This window comes from Ursus maritimus (genome assembly GCF_017311325.1).
Source record: "Ursus maritimus isolate PB19 chromosome X unlocalized genomic scaffold, ASM1731132v1 scaffold_X1, whole genome shotgun sequence".
Taxonomy (NCBI): Eukaryota; Metazoa; Chordata; class Mammalia; order Carnivora; family Ursidae; genus Ursus; species Ursus maritimus.
The window spans coordinates 89,182,131-89,201,423 of record NW_024423319.1 but is presented as its reverse complement, the minus strand read 5'-3'; the positions used below and the strand labels follow the sequence as shown (position 1 = coordinate 89,201,423).

At 37.3% G+C, this 19,293-nt stretch overlaps 1 protein-coding gene across 3 annotated transcripts in view; it reads left to right on the top strand.

The window, feature by feature from the left end:
* Window positions 1–19,293, top strand: part of USP9X (ubiquitin specific peptidase 9 X-linked) — a 165,401-nt gene that overhangs the window by 103,953 nt on the left and 42,155 nt on the right. For all 3 annotated transcript variants that reach the window (XM_040632858.1, XM_040632862.1, XM_040632856.1), the window contains exons 15-25: window positions 242–329; window positions 3,376–3,718; window positions 5,510–5,605; window positions 6,683–6,894; window positions 7,585–7,825; window positions 8,364–8,513; window positions 9,692–9,812; window positions 16,266–16,396; window positions 16,589–16,867; window positions 17,969–18,094; window positions 19,038–19,163. In XM_040632858.1, coding sequence (XP_040488792.1) covers window positions 242–329; window positions 3,376–3,718; window positions 5,510–5,605; window positions 6,683–6,894; window positions 7,585–7,825; window positions 8,364–8,513; window positions 9,692–9,812; window positions 16,266–16,396; window positions 16,589–16,867; window positions 17,969–18,094; window positions 19,038–19,163 — 1,913 coding nt within the window. The remainder of the gene's footprint in view (window positions 1–241; window positions 330–3,375; window positions 3,719–5,509; window positions 5,606–6,682; window positions 6,895–7,584; window positions 7,826–8,363; window positions 8,514–9,691; window positions 9,813–16,265; window positions 16,397–16,588; window positions 16,868–17,968; window positions 18,095–19,037; window positions 19,164–19,293) is intronic.

Below are 19,293 nucleotides of genomic sequence, written 5' to 3'. Positions count from 1 at the left end.
GAAAGAAAGGGGGCAGAGAGAGAGTGAGAAGCAGACTCCCCGCTGAGCAGGGAGCACGATGCGGGGCTCCATCCCAGAATCCCTAGGTCATGACCTGAGCCGAAGGTAGACACTTAACCAACTGAGCCACCCAGGGGCCCCAAGAATTAATGACTTTTTAACTGACTTAATTTTTTTTGGTATAAGTCAGCAGTGTTGTGGATATCCATGCGTATAATGCCTGATTTTTCTTAATTTGCAGATCACGAAGACTATGACCCCCAAACTGTGAGGCTGGGAAGTAGATACAGTCATGTTCAAGAAGTCCAAGAACGGCTTAACTTCCTTAGGTTTGTTTTAAACCATCAGTGTTGTTCTCTTTAAGACATAAGATAATGAATGCTTAGTTAATGTGCTGTATAGTTATGTCTTTGTTAGGTGACCTTTTAGCCTGCCACCTTGTATTTTCCCACATGAAAATGATCACCTAAAAGTCAAAGGACATTTCCCTAAGTGTTTATGATTAAATACTTTAAAATTATTGGCTGAGTTTTAACTTTTCTTCTTTGCAGTATTTGAAGAGAACACATTTTAATATTTTGTATAGACATCTGTCCTTCGTATTTGTTTTCACTAAAAAATAAGTTTATTTTTAAAGAATAAGTTTCCATCTTTTGATAACACCATCTGGAGACCTATCCTCACCTTAATGGTATCCTAGACAGTAAGGAAATGGAAACAAAGGGCTGCTGGCTCAACACCTCAAAAGACTGGTTTGCATCCACTGCTGCCTAGTTTATCCTAGCAGTGGCTGGCAGAGGCGGTCTGAATGTGTGAATAACATTATTCTGATGGGGATGAGGCAAAGATGTTTATCCCCTTGAGCCAAAGCTAGATGTAGTCCAAGGCTGAATTTTGAATTTGTTCAGTGATAATTAGCCTTCAATGATTATACACCTAACAGATTTGGAATTATTAAAAATTTTTGATGAGCGGTTTCTTGTGAATTCAGAAACCACATATGCAGAAGTGCTTATTCAGTCCCTAAGGGTGCTAAGAGAAATGCTCAGATTGTCAGTGCTTTGGGAAATGTATTGCATTTATTATTTTGATATATTGGGGAATTTTCTCCTGAGCTAAGTTAATTATGGACTTGTTTATTGAACTATGTGTTTATTTACTGGGAAACATTTACATAAATAGTTACATGATTTTAACTTGAGGAAAAACTCCGTCCACCATATTTTAAGATATTTGGCATTTGTTGAAAATGAAATGTTTTTTTTTTTTCTTTGTGTGTTTTGATTTTCAACCATCTGAATAGAAGGACCTCCCCTCTAGATCAAGAATCACTGCCATAGTGAACCACTGTTATCGATTGGTGTTTGTTGTGTTCCTTAGGTTTCCTAGAACAGAAAAATGGTTATGAGGCCCTGTTATCTTCAAGTTTGGAATCACAGGACCTATTTTACTCCGTGCTGTATTATTGCCTATCTACATGACCTCTAGCAACACACTCAAGGGAAAAGAAGCTAACTTTACTTACTGTATTACTTGGTCTGTGTTAAATGCTTTACATTTAATCCTCATAGCCATGCAGAAGACAGGTATTCTCCCCATTTGATTAAAAAGCAAATGGAGATCAGCATGGCTTAAACTAGCTTCTTTGAAATCTCACAGCCAATATGGACGCCAGTCGTACTGCTCAGCTAGATCTATCTGACTTGAAGGTCTGTGCTCTTTATATTAGTGATTTTTGCAGATCTGTCTTGGAGCCCTAAGGCTTCTAAGGAGCTTCCTCTGAGATTTCTGAATAAGCAATGGACGTTTGATTCCCGTTTCTCCTTTCTTTCCTTCTCTTCCCAATAACTGGGGCAGCCATGCTTGTATTTTATACATTGGACTTCCAAATGGAATTTTTGCTTGAAGAAAGTTTTTTGCTGTTGTATTGAAAAACAACAAACTTTGAAAAATTACGTTACCACAGAGGACATTTCATATCGTATCTGTAGATTAGAAGTAGCAGGGTTAGGGGCGCCTGGGTGGCACAGCGGTTGAGCATCTGCCTTCGGCTCAGGGCGTGATCCCGGTGTTCTGGGATCGAGCCCCACATCAGGCTCCTCCGCTAGGAGCCTGCTTCTTCCTCTCCCACTCCCCCTGCTTGTGTTCCCTCTCTCGCTGGCTGTCTCTATCTCTGTCAAATAAATAAATAAAATCTTTAAAAAAAAAAAAAAAAAAAGTAGCAGGGTTAGGTAGGACTAGATGCTAGAAACCTTCCTGAAGCTCAGCAATTCTATTAAAATACCAAAAACCCTAGGATTCAGATCCCAAAATGCTTGGAAATAATGAGGGAACCCTGACATGAAATACATGCACCTTACTTCATAACTGGGTGTGGAGCCATCGTTATGTTAGCTAGAAATTCTGTGCTATTCAGAATAAACTGAGGTGTTCTCTTTTCCTGTCATTCACAGATCGGGCAGACAGGGTAGGTGGAGGAATGCTGAAAAAAATAGAGTTAACAGGGGCGCCTGGGTGGCTCAGTCGTTAAGCGTCTGCCTTTGGCTCAGGGCATGATCCCGGCGTTCTGGGATCAAGCCCCCACGTCAGGCTCCTCCGCTGGGAGCCTGCTTCTTCCTCTCCCACTCCCCCTGCTTGTGTTCCCTCTCTCCTTGGCTGTCTCTCTCTCTGTCAAATAAGTAAATAAAATCTTTAAAAAAAAAAAAAAAAAGAAATAGAGTTAACAGAAGAGACAGTAGCTGTAATGAAATTCACCTTCATTGTCTTAATAACAAACATTCACAAAACTAAAAAGAGCATCACCGAATAATTGATAAGCATCCTGCTAAATATTGACAGAAAAAGTTTAAATTGTACATAGGTTATTCTGTTTAATGTGGCCTGGTACTGAGTGATCTGTATTTGACCATCAGAAAGCATTAAAATTTAAGGAATTTTGAGTTAAATTAGTTATGGTTATCTGTGAAACTCATGCAGAGACTACCTCATTTTCCAATGATGCCATAGAAGCAGAGTGGTAAAAAAAATAACCAATTAAACATAGTTTTGTAATGGCTGGTTTCAAAGACCAAATTGTTTAAGTTCAGGAAACAAATCTTTTATTCAGTTTAGGCCCAGTCACCTAGCCGAGTTCCTGGCACATTGTAGGCATCCAATATGTGCTTGTTAAATGAATGAATTAATACATAGATTTTTTTTATTATTATTGCAAGATAAAAATTGAGAAGTTTAAGATGTTAATAAGAACTGACATCCTTTTAACTGTAGTTAAAATACAATTGTGATAGATGGATTATTACCACATATACTGGTAGATTGCCTTACACGATAAAAATTAATGTAGATCTAATTGCTCATTTTTTATGTTTTTCCAAGATTTTTATTGAAGGATGGCCAGCTGTGGCTCTGTGCTCCTCAGGCAAAACAAATATGGAAATGCTTAGCAGAGAATGCAGTTTACCTTTGTGATCGTGAAGCCTGCTTTAAGTGGTATTCCAAGTTGATGGGGGATGAACCAGACTTGGATCCTGATATTAATAAAGACTTCTTTGAAAGTAATGTGCTTCAGCTTGATCCTTCCCTGTTAACTGAGAATGGAATGAAATGTTTTGAGCGATTCTTCAAAGCTGTGAATTGTCGAGAAGGAAAACTAGTAGCAAAAAGGAGAGCATATATGATGGATGATTTGGAGTTAATAGGATTAGACTACCTTTGGAGGGTAAGTGAAAAGTAGGAACTTGATAGACATTATTTCTGATGAAATTTTTCAAATAGTGAAGGGGTCACAATTTTGTATATTAATTATGTATGTATGCTGCTCTGATGCTTGTCCCAAAAAGTAGCAATAGTTCATCTTTATCTTACTGGGTCATTTGTCGTTAGGTGTTTCCTTCTCTCCCTTCCCCTCCCCATCTGTCACTTTTGATCCTTTTGTCTTGGCTTAGAATCTGTCTTTCTGGATGTGTTTAGAAATACACTGACCATAACAGATTTTTCATGCCTCCCCATGGAAATTACTGTTCTTCCCTTTGCTCGTTCAGTGTAGATCTGGTCTCCTTTGGTATTAATTTTATGTTGTTACACATGCAGTGCTAAAACAGGACAGAAGAGAAGACTATTTAGAATGGATTACAAATGTGTACTTTATTAGCAGTGTTTTAACTTGGGATGTTTTTAAACACCTAAGGGAGTAAAATATTACCATCTGTTTAATTTTTTCACCTTTTTAGTATAATACATATATGTCCTTTAATTAAGATAAAATTGACACAACATTATGTTAGTTTCAGGGGCACAACATAATGATTTGATATTTGTATATATTGTGAAATGATCTCCCTAGTAGGTCTAGTTTAACATCCATCACCACATTATCATTACACATTTCTTTTTTCTTGTGATGAAAACTTTGAAGATTTACCCATAGCAACTTTCAGGCATACAGCACAGTGTTACTAACTATAGTCACCATGTTGTATATTACATCCTCAGTACTTACTTATTTTATAAATAGAAGTTTGTACCTTTTGACCACCTTCACCCATTTTGTCCATCCACTGCCTCTGGTAACTACCAGTCTGTTCTCTATCTATGAGATCAGTTTTTTGTTTTTAGATACCACATACAAATGAGATCATACAGTATGTGTCTTTCTCTAAGTTTATTTCACTTATAATGCCCTCAAGGTCTGTCCATGTTGTGGCAGTACAGTATTAATATATTATTTCTATCTTTAAAAATCTGACCTATTCACAGCAGTTTATGTTGTTTTTTCTGCAAACCATGGGCCGTTTACTGGGTCATTCAGTTCAGACTTTTTCATTAAGTGGTTTTCAACATTTTCAGACAGCCAGAACCCTTTTTAAAAATAAAAATTTATACAGTACTTCAAAATGTAAAACTAGTTGGAGAAGACAGAGCCTATTGGTTTGTTTTTTTCTTTGGGTTTTTGTTTTTTCTGCTCATGCTCCCTGTGCTTCACAGCCTTCCCCCTTCCTAAGCCTACATAAGGGTCAGCCTTAAAACACTTCCTCAGCCCCCTAGAGTTCTGCACATAGTTTGAAGACCACCAGTATAATTAGATGAGTGATAAAGATCTATAGAAATGGAGGGAAGCAGAGGGGAGCTCTTTGTGCTAAACTGTATTTCATGTATATTTTGTTTCTTTTTAACTAATTCGAATTCCTCCTTCAGTGTCTCACAACTTGGTTACCAAGGTGTTGATTTGCAGGGTTAATACTGGTCAAAGCATATTTTGTTCTTAATAATATGTGCCTTCCATTCTTAAACAAAACTGCTTTATTCAAAGACTTGAATTTTGCATTTTATTACTTTTTTTTGGTCTGTTTTCTCACATAATTGTACTTGATTTATTTGAATATCAAAGTAAATGTACCCTCAGATTATTATTGAGTACTGTGTTGAAAATAACCATGGGTGTGGTTTGAATTGAAATGTCCAGCTAAAATATTTCATGAAGGTTATTTACACTTGAATCTTTTGAACCTAGGTCGTGATTCAAAGTAATGACGATATTGCCAGCAGAGCTATAGATCTCCTTAAAGAGATATATACAAACCTTGGTCCGAGGCTACAGGTCAATCAGGTGAGGTTTGGCATCCACTAACACTTCCACAAATTAGAATTCTAAAGAACTCTTCTGCTTATAAGAATTTTTTCTTCAGGGGCACCTGGGTGGCTCAGTCGTTGAGCATCTGCCTTTGGCTCAGTCCCGGGGTCCTGGGATTGAGCCCCACATCGGGTTCCTGGGATTGAGCCCCACATCGGGCTCCATGCTGCTCGCTGGGAGCCTGCTTCTTCCTCTTCCACTCCCCCTGCTTATGTTCCCTCTCTCGCTGGCTGTCTCTCTCTCTGTCAAATAAATAAATAAAATCTTTAAAAAAAATTTTTTTCTTCAATTTTGAATTAACTAAATTGTTTTGTTTCAACTCCTTTTTAAAAATATACCTAAAAGGGATGCCTGGGTGGCTCAGTCAGTTGAGCGTCTCACTCTTGGTCTCAGGTCAGGTCTTGATCTCAGGGTTGAGTTCGAGCCCTGCATTGCTCCATGTTGGGCGCGCCTACTTCAAAAGTATATCTATCTAGGGACGCCTGGGTGGCACAGCGGTTAAGCGGCTGCCTTCGGCTCAGGGCGTGATCCCGGCCTTATGGGATCAAGCCCCACATCAGGGTCCTCCGCTATGAGCCTGCTTCTTCCTCTCCCACTCCCCCTGCTTATGTTCCCTCTCTCACTGGCTGTCTCTATCTCTGTTAAATAAATAAATAAAATCTTTAAAAAAGAAAAAAAATATCTAAAATATTTATTCTCTTTCCATTATACAAAATGTTATCTAAATGAATCTTGTCTTGATAATTACGTGATGTGATTATTCTGAGTGTAATTATGGCATGAGATTTCAGCTGAATTTGATTCTACTGCCTACTCTGAAGTTCATTTTTTGAATATCTAGTTCATGCTTTTTAACGTACACAACTCTAGCTTCCTTTGGCAAAACATAGTATGTTTTATTATCAGTACAGACTTTGGTTAAATATGATTGCGGTTAATTGAGAGCTGCCTTTAATTAGTTGTTGCAATCTTTAATGTTTTTATGTGTACTTTTTTTTCTTTTTTACATTTTAAAGCATCTTAGAATGTCTTTATTTGGGCCATTATTTGTAGGTGGTGATCCACGAAGACTTCATTCAGTCTTGCTTTGATCGTTTGAAAGCCTCTTATGACACATTGTGTGTTTTGGATGGTGACAAAGACAGTATTAATTGTGCAAGGCAGGAAGCTGTTCGAATGGTTCGAGTATTAACTGTGTTAAGGGAGTACATAAATGAATGTGACAGTGATTACCACGAGGAAAGAACAATTCTACCTATGTCAAGGTTTGTGAATAACTGATGTGCCAATTATTTGGTATTTTCCTACACCTTTTTTCCCAGGATCTAGTTTTTGTTTGTTGTTGTTTTGGTAGGGTATTAAGTCTAGTTTTCTCTTTTTATTCTTTTTTTTTTTTTTTTGCCATTGACTTTATTACCTGTTAAGTGTTGCCAAGGATAATACAGAGTTGAAGTATTTTGATGCCTTTCATTTATAGTTATTGCATAGTAAGGTTGGAGAATAATTGGAAAAAACATCTTAAAAGCTGCTTTTGACAGCTGATATAGCAAGAAATACTTCCAAATGATCTACTAACGTTTAAGTTCTCACCATTGAGTAATTCAAATAGTATTTATAATTTAGAGATATTTATGAATGAATGCCATCAGTATTTATTTCAAACGAGTCCTCATTGCTAACCATGAAATTATATAAAGTTGCTTCTTGAATATAATGTTTAGTTGTTGTATCTTACCTATGAGAAGATACTGTTGGGGTGCCTGGGTGGCTCGGTGGATTAAAATCTGCCTTCGGCTCAGGTCATGATCTCAGGGTTCTCCCTCTGCCCTTCACCTCGCTCATTTGCTCTGTTTCTCAAATAATAAAATCTTTTAAAAAAATAATAAATTCCTAGCTTTATTTTCTTTACAAGAAATTCTGACCAGGATTTTTTTTTTCCTTTTTTTCCCCCCCAGAGCTTTCCGTGGTAAACACCTCTCTTTTATAGTTAGATTTCCAAACCAGGGGAGACAAGTTGATGACTTGGATGTATGGTCTCATACAAATGATACGATCGGTTCAGTAAGACGATATATCCTCAATCGTATTAAAGCCAATGTAGCTCATACAAAAATTGAGCTTTTTGTGGGCGGTGAACTGATAGATCCTGCAGACGACAGAAAGTTGATTGGACAATTAAACTTAAAGGATAAATCGGTAAGTATCTATAATTACCAAATTTTTCAAGAAGGTCAAACCTGGGGCACCTGGGTGGCTCTGTCAGTTAAGCATCTGACTTCAGCTCAGGTCATGATCCCAGGGTCCTGGGATCAAGCCCCACATCAGCTCCCCACTTAGTGGGAAGCCTGCTTCTCCCTCTCCCTTTGCCTGTCGCTGCCCCTGCTTGTGCTCTCTATCTCTGTCAAATAAATAAATAAAATTAAAAAAAAAAGTCAAACCTGAGACTGTTTTTCATTTCACTAGTTAAAATTTTATTCAGTAAATTTTAATTGAGCATCTGTTATGTGTGAGGCTCTTTATTGGGTATTTGGATTGTAACACTAAGACTGGCATTATGGTACTTACAGTGCAGTAGAAGTTTTGTAAAAACAACTATTTGGTTGTCAGGCAGCACCTATAAATTGTATTTCTAGAAGTATTACCTATAGTTTTTGTTCGTTTTTTGGTATGTTATGAATTTCTGTTTTGCATATTTTTCCTTGTCTTTGATACTAACTTAGTATATTATTTTCAGCTAATAACAGCCAAACTTACACAAATAAGTTCCAATATGCCTTCAAGCCCTGATAGCTCTTCTGATTCCTCAACTGGGTCTCCTGGAAACCATGGTAATCATTACAGTGATGGTCCCAATCCAGAAGTGGAAAGCTGTTTGCCTGGGGTGGTAAGTAGATGGTGTTGAGCTACTGTATGCAGAGCATTATAGAAATACAGTTTGACCTTCTATTGACCACCTGCCCCTCATCCCCCGCCCCAGGGGTGAAGTAGAAAGTACATGTGTATCTTTTAACTCCCCCCAAACGTAATTACTCTTAGCCTAGTGTTAACCAGAAGCCTTACTAATAATAACATAACCAGTTGATGAACACCTATTTTGTATGTTACATGTATATTTATTGTATTTTTACTGTATTATATATTGTATGTATGTGTAATAATGCTGTAGTTTTATAATAAAGCTACAGAAAAGAAAATGTTAAAATCATAAGGAAGAGAAAATACATTAACAGTACTGTCTTGTACTTGTGGGAAAATACGTGTAAGTGAACCTGTGCAGTTCAAACCCATGTTGTTGAAGGGCCAGCTGTATATAGAATAGTTTTGTTTTTTCTTGAGAAGCTTATAATTTAATGTGGCAAAATATCAAATAACTATATAGTTAACCATCAATTTCAGAATGGATCTGAAAGGTGATTGTAACTTTCAGAAGGTGAAATTTAAAATGTTTTCCCTTTAGATACAATATTGTTAGGTTTACATAAAATTAATCTATTACATAGCTGAGTTAAAATTCTTGAATATATAAACTTAGAAAAACAGCACTGTGTCTTGTATTCATACCACAGAAATGAATCCTTCTTTCACAGCTGTTTCTGTGGGAAAATATCTGCAATCTTTCTCAAGTTGTCTAACGTATCTCGTATATAAAGAAATAGTGACTCTTCCCTTCCTTACCCTCTCCTTCCACCCCTCCCCAAAGGAATTTTAATGGCTGGGATAATAACCAGCCACTCCGGTGTCAGAAAAATTGACTCCTTACAGCAGTTGGATTAGGAATTTAACTATTAGCAGGCATGACAGCTTTTGGCATGTATGGAGTCTAACTTGTATGTATGAGAAAAATAATTCAAATAAGAGCCCTCACACAAATTACTGGAGGTAGCTTGGATAATAAGTTCAGTCTGCATCATAAAGGATTTCTACAGGTGGGATGATGGGTAAGGCAGGACATTTGAGAGTGTAGAAATGACATAAGCAAAAGTGTGGAAATTACTGATTTGGCTCTTTGGTGGGGGGGGCTTTTAATTTATAGGTAAATGTTTTGTATATTTTGTATTCTAGATCATGTCACTGCATCCCAGATACATCTCTTTCCTTTGGCAAGTTGCAGACTTGGGTAGCAGCCTAAATATGCCGCCTCTTAGAGATGGAGCAAGAGTACTTATGAAACTTATGCCACCAGGTAAGAATTTTTTAAAATGTATAATGTTCATAAAATAACACACTGGACAATAATAACAGGGTATATTAACAAATCCTGTGTCTAGATGGAATATGCTTTGTTGTATAGGCCACATCTGGAGTTGGCAAACTACAGCACACAGGCCAACTCGGCCCACTGCCTGATTTTTACATTCTTAAATGTTGGGCGGGGAGGGGGGGGATCAAGAGAATATTTTGTCACTCATGAAATTTATATTTTAGTGTCCTAAACAAACTTTTATTAGTGTNNNNGTTCATTCATTTACATACTGTCTGTGGCTGTTTTGTTGTAAAAGAGCAGAGCTCTGGTTGTGGCCGACATTTCATGGCCCACAGAGCCTTAAATATTTACTGTCTGGCCTTTTACAGAAAAAATGTACTGACCTCTGCACTGTATTATGGGCCTTGTGTCATCTGTGGCACTGTTCTTTTTTTATTCCTTAGAAACAACCACTTTAGCATGCAGCTTTTTTCTGGTATATGTTTATACCATTATATCTGTAAATAATAACCTCGTACAACTGTGTCGTTGTCAGTTTTACATACTTACTGAGTTTCTATCGTGGAGATGAAAACTTAAGTCTTATTCTCACTTTCTCCCCATTTTTGCTAAAATTCTTACCTAAAATTGACACTAAAATGTAAATTTACATTTCAAAAGTGTGTGAAAAGTAGTTTGTCTGGATTACTGACAACTTTTGTCCTGGATTTAATCATGTCGCCTTTTCATCTCTTAATTTTCTGTACACCTATCACTAATTCATCCCGTATATCTTCTAATAACTTTTCAAAATAATTTCCCATTGTTATTTGCATTATATAATCTGTCAGGTCTCACTGTTTTCTGGAGCTTTTCTTCTTCCTCTTCTCACCTGTTTTTGGCCTGCTATACAGCTACTGTTGTGGGACTTCTTTCTTTACCTTTTCCATGGCAGGGTACCTTTTCTCAGGTTCCTATGTCTTGGGCCTTTCTTGAAATTTTTTCTCCCCTCCCACAAGGATGTCCTCCTTATCGTGCTTGGGCCGTAATACCCTAGACTAGGCAGCCCTTTCACATAGAGCTTAAATAGCGCTAATAAAAATGATTCAGATCTTCAGAGAGAACCTGAACAGCCCACCAAGTGGTTGAGTATGGCTGAAGGCTGCCTCAGCAGATAATAAAAAGACATGGGACCGATAGAAAATGCTGTCTTGGAAGTGCTGAGATAACACACGGGGAAGTGGAGCTCCCAGACAGATGAGCTACCATTAAAGTGTGCCCAGAACAAACACCCGCCAGGAGTCCTGAAAGGCTGGGAGTGCACCTCTGCGTGCAGGTGCTCACTTTTCATTTTCCTAAGAAGTTAAAAGGGCTTTTTCCTGTTCAGCTGCCAGGCCGAGGGGTTTTTGGTTGGTTGGTTTTTGTTTTTGTTGTTTTTGAAAGTTGCACTTCTGTACTGACACCTTCCACATTATACTGATACCCTTTTATTTGGCATTTGAATATGAGCTAATTGGGGTTTTAGAAACGTGACAACTTAATAGACTGTATTTATTTCCCTGAAGGCTAATGCTGATAGGTGCTTTATTTTCTTCTGTTTCCTGCTTGTCTCTTGTTTTTGGAGAGTACCTTTTTCCCTATTAAAAGCTTATTTTTTTATTAAATAATTTCAAACTTAGTATAGTACAATCTCATTTACCCTTCCCCAGATTCAATAGTTGTTAACACTTTGCTTTATTTGTTACATCATTCTGTGGTAAGATTTTTTTCTAACCTTTGTAGAGCAAGTTGTAGATACCCTATCTTTTTATCCCTAAATACCTACTGCTTTCTAAGAACAAGGACATTCTCTTCAAATTACCACAGTATTAATCAAAATCAGAAAATACAGCATTGATAAATTACTATAATTTATAGACCTGACACATATTTATTAATTTTCTCCATGATGAACCTTACAACAGCAGTGTCTTCTGATTGAGAGTCCAGTTCAGCTTCTTACATTGCATGATTCATGTGGTATCTTTAATCTGGACTAGTTCCTCAGTCTTTCACTTTTATGACTTTAATGGTTTTGGAAAGCACAGATCAGTTGTGGTGTTGAATGTGTCTCCTTGGGTTTTGTCTGTTTCCTGATGTTATATACAGGTTGTACATTTTTGTCAGAATACCATTTATGTGATGCTCTGTCTTTCTCAGAGTATTATACCAGGAGGCACATGTCAGTTTGTCCTTCATTGGTGACATTATCCCAGACCACTTAATTGATGTCTGCCAGGTTTCTCCTCTGTAAACTTACTTTTCGTTTTTTGGAGAGATGTTTTGAGACTCTGTAACTGTTTGCTCATCAGACTTGTACTTACTGGTTTTACCGTTCATTGTGATTATTGCTTGAATCAGTTTTTACTGTGATGGTTGCAAAATGGTGATTTTGTTTAACTTGATCGTTCTTTCTACATTTACTGGTTGGCAACCCTATTTGTGATGTGTTGGCACAAGATATTTAAAGCTAATCTAGTACTTTTATCCTAGCCCTAGAATCAGCCGTTACTCTTTTCAGTGAGAGAGAGAGAAAGGGTATTTAGAAGCCAGAAACATTACTACTGGGGTGTCTTGTTTCCAGGCCTTTTCATTAAGCTGAGGAAGTAATACACATCTATATTAACTTCTGTATCTGTCTCTATTAGAAAAAAACAAACATGGGTTCATACTGGTACTGCTACAGCTTCTTTGTCTTTCTCGATTTGATATTTGTATCTCTAGTGAGAAATGTGCTTCCAAACTTCATTGATTTATTGTTGGTGCTGGGGGGGGGTGACTTCCTTCTTATGCACATTTCAGCCACTATTGTTAGGTCTTTGATTCATCTCTACCTTCCCAAGTACCTGTTGTTTTTATTTCCTTAGCTTTTCTAGGATTCAGTGGGGCATTAACTTAATAAGTAGCCTCTTAGCCCCACAGGTGCTTCTTGGTTCATCTAAGCCAGCTGTCTGTCTGCCATCCCCTCTATACCTTCAGTAATTCACTCACATCTTTATAGTGTTTTTTCATCTCCTGTTTGTATGTCCTTTTCAATTTATATATTTTATAATCAGATATTCTCATTATAGTGAGGTTTGTGGCTGCATTGCTGATAAATACAGTTCAGTAATTGGCCCGGGTAATTTTTAAGACTATGCGTTTCCATTATCTATCTCCTTTTTCTAAAGCAAACACCAGGTTGACATTTCCCATCTTGTTTTCTCGTTCCTATGGGACAGAATCAGTTCAAATATTTAGGTTCTTAGCTAAAGCTTCTCTCAGCCATTTAATTGCATCTTTACCCGTTACCTGTTGTACTGTTTAGAATTTGTATTGTTTTATTTACTGGTGTTTGAGTAACAGGTGTTCTTGCTTTATGTATGCGAGTCTGCCTTCACAGCATAATTTAAAACACAAACCCACTTCAGAATCCCTGATCTTGTGATCTGAGCATAATGCCACTACATAGTGAGGGTGAGCTTTTGCCAGAAGCTCAAGCAAGAAACCTAAGAGTGCTTTTTTCATATTTTATATGATCAAAGTATAGTACCTAAATTTGGAATAGCCACCACTGAAAAAGCTGGTAATGATCATATTGCAGCAGAAAAATCACAGGCTTTGAACGCAAATGGACTTAAGTTCATAACATCTGTGGAAAACCCTAGCGTAATGACTGGTATTTAATGAATATTCAACAAATGTTAACCTTCTCCCTGTCACTATGGTTGCCTCGTGCATGCATACACACATACACATTTCATCCTCTCTCTCTCTCCTTCCCTCCTATTTAAGAAAGGAAGCAGGGACTCTAAGGACAGGAAGTAGTCATAAATTCTGTTTCTATCAGTGTTTCTTTTGGGTAATCAGTGTTGTACACACTTGCATATATTTTAAAGGGGGAGAAAACCAAGATGGAATGAGTAGCTTTTTTTTCTAGTCATTGACTTTACCTCTCTTAGTTCTTTCTGAATCTGCCTGAAGTCAGCTGCCCCTATTATGAGTTGCTGTTAAACTTAGAACATCTCCAGTCTTCTCTGTAGGTAATTTAATCTCTTGTAATTTAGACTGTACTGAGGAGTTCCTCTGTCCTTTCCCTACATGCATCAGGAAACAGGTTCTTCTTGATACTGAGTGATTAAAATGTATACTGCTTTACCAAGCAGAATGAGTTGCTTTTCCTCTTTAGTGCTCTTTTTTTTTTTTTTTTTTTAGATTTTATTTGAGGGAGAGAGCACTAGCAGGGGGAGGGGCAGAGGGAGAGAGGGAGCAGACTCCCCACTGAGCGGGAAGCCTGACTCTGAGTTCAATCCCAGTACCCTACCTGGGATCATGACCTGAGCCAAAGGCAGACACCCAACCAACTAAGCCACCCAGGCGCCCCTTCTTAGAATATTTTTAAACCAAGCAAGACATTCGCAAATATATCCTATAAATTGGTTTGTTTTTAGAGAATAATTTGGGTGTTATGTGTTAGGAGTCTTGGACCTTGGTGGTTCTTTCTGCTTGCAGGATTTTTTCCTGATGAAATAAATAATTGCAAAGATTTAGCTGCTAGGATTTTCAGTGTAAAAAAAAAAACAAAACTGGAAAAATCCTAAATGCCCAATAATAGAGATTAAACTGGTAAATGATATAATGTCATTTTAATCACCAATTAAACATAATACAGGGGATGCATATTAATGACTTGAAGTTATTCACAAATGTTTGATTATGAGAACTTAATATTTTATGTAGTTACATTATGTGTCACTGTCCCTTCAGAATAGGGAAAACCGACATTTTTAACACAAACTGAAGATCTGTGTTTTTTTTGTCTGTTTTTTTTTTTTTTTTTTTAAAGTAATCTCTATACCCAGCGTTGGGGCTCGAACTCAACCCCAAGATGAAGGGTCACATGCTCCACCAACTGAGTCAGCCAGGTGTCCCATAAACTGAAGATTTTTTATAAGGTGCCTCTAGACTATTTCAAAGCCTGTAAAATTAGCTTGCCCTATGGAAATTAAAGTAATTTTCAGTTATCTTTGTTCCTGAGAAAAAGCTTTTAATTTTTTTTAAGCAATCTTATTTATCAAGTGGTATTTTAATCATAGCACATTTACCTTGGAAATAATTTCATGATAACAAAGTACTTTCTAAAGTTGATTGACTATTCTTAATTTTGAATGTTTGGTAAATAATGCTAAATTGTATTGTGGGGTTTTTGTTTTGTTTTTAAACTGTTTCTTTTCACTGTGATTTAAAAGAAAGGTGGGAGTGCCTAGGTGGCTCAGTCGGTTAAGCGTCCGACTCTTGGTTCGGGTCAGGTTATGAGATCGAGTTCCACATGGGGCTCCATGCTGAGCATGGAGTCTGCTTGAGATTCTCTCTCCCTCTGCCCCCTCCCCAATAAATAAAATCTTAAAGAGACTAAAGTTTTAGTACCATGGAGGGGGGACCCTGTGCTTACTTTGAGGTAAATATTAATCACTATAGGTTTCTCCTACTCAAAAGTAGAGTGTTCCTTTGAAACCTTTTGTATGCCAAAATGGTGTAAAACAAAGAAGCCGTTGCCATTAGTTTATATAGAATATTTTTTTGAGTGTTCCCCACACCACTCTTAGGCTTTTCTGATCCCTTAGGACACATCTTGTTCTTGTTCTAATGGAGGCACAAAATAAGAAAAAGCACAGATGCTCACAGAGGCAGCCCAAAGCTCTGGTGACTTGATGCTGAGTGTCATTCCCAGGGAAGGAGCTTGGTGGGGCCACTTTCACTGCTTGGCAGTGCACGCTGCCTCTTCTACAGCTTTCTGCAAAACAAACACTGAATGCTATTTTTGCCTTTTGCCTCTTTTCATAAAAATGAAAATCCTCTTTGGATTTCTTGTGGCTAATGAAAACAGGTACTAATGTAGGTCTTTCGTAACACTGAAGTGGTGTTAGGCAAGGGGTGCCTGTATTCCTTTTTTTTTTTTTTTTTCCTTCTCTGTCTTTCCTTTTAAAATTCAGTTTCTAAGGTACCACTAAGTTCCTTTCAGTAAAATAAAACAGTTAATGCATAGTGTCATGAAGGTGAACAACAGAGAAGTTGGAAGGAAGAGCTGCTTATTTTTTCTCTCTTGTTTTTTTCAGTAAGGATGACTTCCTTTTGAAGTGTACTATATTTTTTAGGTTTCTAGTGGCTGAGGAGGCACATTGATTTGAAGTCTCTGACTAGGTGAAGATTGCCTCCCTCATGTTTGGGTTGACTGATTAGAAAGTCCTAGTTGGTTGTGATTTTTTTTTTTTTTTTAATCAATCCTGATCCGGCTATTTCTTATAAAGTATGAGCCTATAACTCAGTGAATTGATAGTTACGCCATACTGAAGTAGTCTTCAAAATATCAAAAGTGAAATACTATGAATGAATGGATTATTTGTGTTTTAGACTGTGTCTCATGTTTTCTTACAGATAGCACAACAATAGAAAAATTAAGAGCTATTTGTTTAGACCATGCCAAACTTGGAGAAAGCAGCCTTAGTCCATCTCTTGACTCGCTTTTCTTTGGTCCTTCAGCCTCACAAGTGCTATACCTAACAGAGGTTGGTTTTTTTCCCTTTTGAATTTATTTCATGTTCTTTGAACTTGATCTTTTTATATGGTAATGTGAAGAACATGGGTAAAACTTACAATGAAATATTTTTTAAATGGTCAAGAATTTCTTAGCACTGATAATAGGGAAAATAGAAGTTATCTTTTTAAACCCTTTTAATACAGTCCTTTTCTTTTTCTAGGTGGTCTATGCCTTGTTAATGCCTGCTGGTGCACCTCTGGCTGATGATTCTTCTGATTTTCAATTTCACTTTTTGAAAAGTGGTGGCCTACCCCTTGTCCTGAGCATGCTAACCAGAAATAACTTCCTACCAAATGCAGATATGGAAACTCGAAGGGGTGCTTACCTCAATGCTCTTAAAATAGCCAAATTGTTGCTAACTGCCATTGGCTATGGCCATGTTCGAGCTGTGGCAGAAGCTTGTCAGCCAGGTGTAGAAGGCGTGAATCCCATGACATCGGTAATACACTTTTTAAAAATGTCTTATTTATAATACTAAACGGTAATTTTTTAAAGTTGGAGTTCAGAGTTGATTCAAATGTTTCATATCTTACGATAGAGGTTTTCGTCTATTAAATTTATATGAAAAGTGAAATGCTTTTTACTGGCTGTACTCCCTGCTCCTTTAAACCCTGTTTGGCTTTCAATTACTTTAAACCTGATAAAAACTCCACATGAATCTCTCTTAACTTGTACCTGGCAGTTTTGAAGATACAGGTGGTAATAAGAAAGTTGTAATTCACTTAGTCTGTTTCCAGCCTCTCTTCCCACCTCAGTAGGCTTAACCTCCAGTTCTGAGCTTATTCTGACCCTGGACTCTGCCTTTGCCTTGGTGGCATCCTTGATCCATCTCACCAGAAGTTCTCAAGACATGCCATAATTCAATGTCTATTTATGAGAGGTCAAACTTTGCGCTTAATTCTGACTAAAATTTGAGGTTTTCTATATTCATCACAAGTGGTGGTTTACTAAGTTACCGGTAGAAGATAAAAGCTTCAGGAATATAGATTCTTCTTTTTATAAATGCCTTAGGTCTTAATCAGGGAATTGGAATGTTGATTAGCTATATGATACTATACTAAGTATGCGATATGGAATAATACCGCATATACTGTTGTAGTAACAAATGTCAATAGCTGTGACTGAAACTCCTTAATGTTCCTCCTTTTCAAAGAAGAAAATGATGAGCAGGGGAAATGGGAACAGGGTCTGTCCAGGAGCACACATGTAAGAGGTGTGGAGTAATTTATTGAGTCTTTAGATAGGGTTGGAATCGTCACTTCAGTTTATCACTTACACTGAGCCCACATATAGAGACAGAAGTTGAATTGATCTAGAATGGGTGTTTGCAGAGGGACGTGTAGCACCTTGTGGCACAAGAAAAAGTAGAGGCCCATGTTGTTGGCGATACGGACTGCTTTTTGTGTAAGTCTCCACAGTTCTGCAGTGTATTCATATGGAAGGGAGGTCATTTTGAGGGAGTGGTGATGGGTGGGGAGCAAGTGGTTGGGTCTGGTTCTGTACAAATTACTTACTTCAAGCAAAATGGTTGTATTTTCAGGTCAACCAAGTTACTCATGATCAAGCCGTGGTGCTACAAAGTGCCCTTCAGAGCATTCCTAATCCATCATCTGAATGCATGCTTAGAAATGTGTCCATTCGTCTTGCTCAGCAAATATCTGATGAGGTTAGTATTAAACTTTTAAGTTTAACTTAAGTGAAATCCTGCAGGGTCTGTTTCTTTCTATGTTTGACCTTCTGTTTAATTAATAAATAACCCTTATCACAATTTAAGGCTGAAATTTCCTAGGCCCACTCACTCTAACCACTGTCTCGGTCTAGAATTCCCTTAACACGAATTTTATCTAATATTAACGTTAGTACTTTGCAGTTTGAATCATCTTTATGTGTAATAACGTCCATTTAAAGTACATAATTCAGTCTTCACAAATGCAGGTGTGTATGAAACCACGAACCATAATCAAGACACAGAACATTTCCATCACTCTGTATGTCCCTTTGCAGTCCCTTCCCTCTATCCCAGGTAACCAGTGATCTTTTGTCACTATAGAATAGTTTTCATTTTCTAGAATTTTATACAGGTAGAATTCTACAGTGTGTGTTCTTTTGTGTCTAACTTCTCCCACTCCGAATAACAACATTGAGAATTATCTGTGTTGTGTAGACCATTAGTCCATTCCTTTTTGCTGCTGAGTAGTATCCCATTATGAATATTCCACATTCATACACTTGGCAAAGGACCTGTAGATTGTTTTCCTCTTCTGGCTGTGAAAAAAGCAGCTGTGACCATTCCTTACAAGTGTTTGTGTGGACTTGGTTTTCATTTTTTATGTGTAAAAAAAGGAGTAGTATGGTGATGGGATCATCTCTATAATCTTTTTAAGATGCTTCTGAAGGTAATATAGGGTCAGATAATAACTTGGAGAGCATACTTTGTGGTATTGCTGTTAAATGAAAAAATAAGGGACAAAAGCAGTTTGGCAACCTAAAGATAATGGTACTGCTTCACGGCCATTCCTATTTCTTTTACAAGGAGAAACATTTATTTTCCAGTTACTGTTTTACTCTAATACGCTATCAAACCATTTTTATTGTTCATTGTCTCGTAGGCTTCAAGATATATGCCTGATATCTGTGTAATTAGAGCTATTCAAAAAATCATCTGGGCATCAGGATGCGGGGCATTGCAGCTAGTATTTAGCCCAAATGAAGAAATCACTAAAATTTATGAGAAGGTAAGAATTATCTCAGAAATATTTTCTTTTAATGTTTAATTGTGCATGAGGCTGAATCATTACATCGCTATCTTTAAAATCCAGTCATTTGCATCTTCATGGTTGAAAATTAAATGGCAGCTATAGGTAA